Source organism: Apis dorsata, unplaced genomic scaffold, assembly GCF_000469605.1.
Source record: "Apis dorsata unplaced genomic scaffold, Apis dorsata 1.3 scaffold_227, whole genome shotgun sequence".
NCBI lineage: Eukaryota > Metazoa > Arthropoda > Insecta > Hymenoptera > Apidae > Apis > Apis dorsata.
This window is the reverse complement of record NW_006263509.1, coordinates 435,384-437,709: the sequence shown is the minus strand read 5'-3', so window position 1 is coordinate 437,709 and position 2,326 is coordinate 435,384. Positions and strand designations below refer to the sequence as shown.

General features: G+C 31.4%; 1 protein-coding gene and 1 long non-coding RNA gene across 2 annotated transcripts in view; both read left to right on the top strand.

The window, feature by feature from the left end:
- LOC102673421 (D-altritol 5-dehydrogenase-like) overlaps nt 1-2,326 on the top strand; it is a 6,845-nt gene that overhangs the window by 2,239 nt on the left and 2,280 nt on the right. The window contains exon 2 of the mRNA XM_006615609.1: nt 1,056-1,357. Coding sequence (XP_006615672.1) covers nt 1,220-1,357 — 138 coding nt within the window. The 5' untranslated portion in view covers nt 1,056-1,219. The remainder of the gene's footprint in view (nt 1-1,055; nt 1,358-2,326) is intronic.
- On the top strand, nt 1,409-2,040 carry LOC116185622. Its single transcript, XR_004150485.1, has 2 exons — nt 1,409-1,601; nt 1,770-2,040. It is a non-coding gene; the product is annotated as an uncharacterized LOC116185622 (long non-coding RNA).

The following is a 2,326-nucleotide window of genomic DNA, read 5'->3' as shown; positions in this document are numbered from 1 at the left end:
TTTTTTTTTTTTTTTTTTCCTCTCCTCCTCCTCTTAAAATGCTTTCTTCAAAAAGCAAAAAGATTTGTCATATAAATCGGCTCGATTGGTTTGAAAATTGGTTTCGAAGGATCGAGAATTATTTTCTAAATTTTCGTGAAAGTGTCGAGAACGATGAAATATTAACGATCAATTTTTTTTTCTTTTTATGAAAAGAATGAAAGTTTATAATATAAGGTAAGAGGAAAATTTTTAAATTACGAGTTATTCAGAATTTAATAATTCTTGTTTGTTAAGAAAAATTCTAGAAAGGGATGTATAAAATATATTCTGAGGATCCTTATGAAGAATCATCGTTTAAATAGAATTCGCTATTTTTTCTCGAAATTTATTATTTCTTCCATTATCCATATCCTTCTTTCTTTCTCTTTTCTGCAATTTATCTCACTTTTATTCTTCATAAAGAAATCCACGTATTCGTCTAAAATTTATTACCCTAAGTGCAAAGTTACTATGTAAAATATTGCTTCTTTCCTCTGCAAAATGGAAAATTATTTCCATAAGAAACGTAAGCGCAATCGGTATAAATAAATAAGAAACGTAAATCGGGATTAAACAGATCTCTAATCGAGGAAAGGAAAGGCAATTTTTCCATCCACAGTTTCAAACGCGATCGCGCAACCTTAATAAATATCTCTTTATTACGCTCTTCCAAGTTTCCAAACCAAGTTTCCTTAATATAAAACAATTATATTCTCACATAGCGAAACACTGTCCAATTATTTTATTAACGAACTGTAATTATCTACACTTTATCATGCTTAATCGTCTTCTCGAAAGTCAGTTCTTCGACCCGTGGAACGAATTATCCCAAAAAAAATCTCTTAATAAATTCGCCTCCTTGGAAAAACAATTTCAAATCGAACCTATCTATCATCAATCTTATTATTTTCAATTTTCACAATTTATCAAAAACATTCCTTTTCGTGTGGAAACGTGCACAATCGAGTTAATCATCCGTTCCAAAATCTTTCAAACATTTCTCTTTCTTATCTTATGTCGTTCTTGTGTTGCAGTGCGCCTTCCACGCGACCGTAGCCGTTGCGCGCCACAGCGTATTTGGCGATTAAGCGTCGGCACACGGCACCAATATATAAACATAAACACGCGACGAAACAGATATATAAATGTTGGACAGAGATGCCGAGTTAGTTATCATCCGTGCATAACTACCGGGAAGATGGAATTCCTCAGCTTCGACGTGAAGAATTACACTCTTGAGTTGCGGAAGGCGGATGTGCCGAATCCAGGGCCGAACGATGTTCGAATCAAAGTTGCTTATTCGGGCATCTGCGGGACCGATCTTCATATATTGGAAGTACGTCGTCGTTCTTCTGCTTTCTTTATCCGTTAATCGCTTTAATTAATCGTTCCGACGAGAAGCTTTCAATTGTTGATTGGATATTTGGAATAACGTGAAATTTCCTCCAAGCAGAACAATCCAAGATAACGTATATGAGAAAATTCCCTTTTTCTTTAATTAATGCGTTGATGTGGACATCTCTGCATTTCATTTTGAGCAGTATGTCTTTTGTTATGAGTAATGAGCATGATGGTACAAAGTAAGAAACGAATTTTGAATGTCTTTTTTTGAAAAAATATAGTATAGAGAATCTTCTTAGAATAGGAAAAGTTTCCTTTTTTTTTAATTAATGCGTTGATGTGGAGATCTTTGGAATTTGCATTCCATTTTTAGCAGTATATCTTTTATTATGAGTAATGGTACAAAGTAAGAAACAAAGTTTGAATGTGAATGTCTTTAAAATAATATAATGTAGAATATAATGTAGAAAATCTTCTTAGAATAGGAAAAATACTAGACATTCGTATGTCTATTTGTGATATTAGATGATTAAGAAAGATAAGGAGAATATAAATTGTCTTAAATTGCCATCCAGGAAATTGTTACATAAAAACAAGAAGGAATTTCTTACATTGGAAAGAAAAATAGGGACAATTAGAACTAACTATTGTTATTCACTAACAATAAAGAATTCAATTTACTTCCTTTTTTTTTTTTTTTTTTTTTTGATTCAAACTTTAGATTGAAACTTCATTTATATCTGATAAGGACGAAGCATATATGTATTTTTTGTTTTTTTTATTTTATACAAAATAATCTCGTCCTACTAACGTTTAAATATTTCACAGCAAACACAATCTACTTGTTTGAAATTTTATACGATGATATGTGTATTCCTTTCCTTCCTTTTGAAATACGATCGCAATTTTTTGTTTATTTTTCCTGTAATTGCATGTAAAAACGAAATGCAATATCGTATGTGGA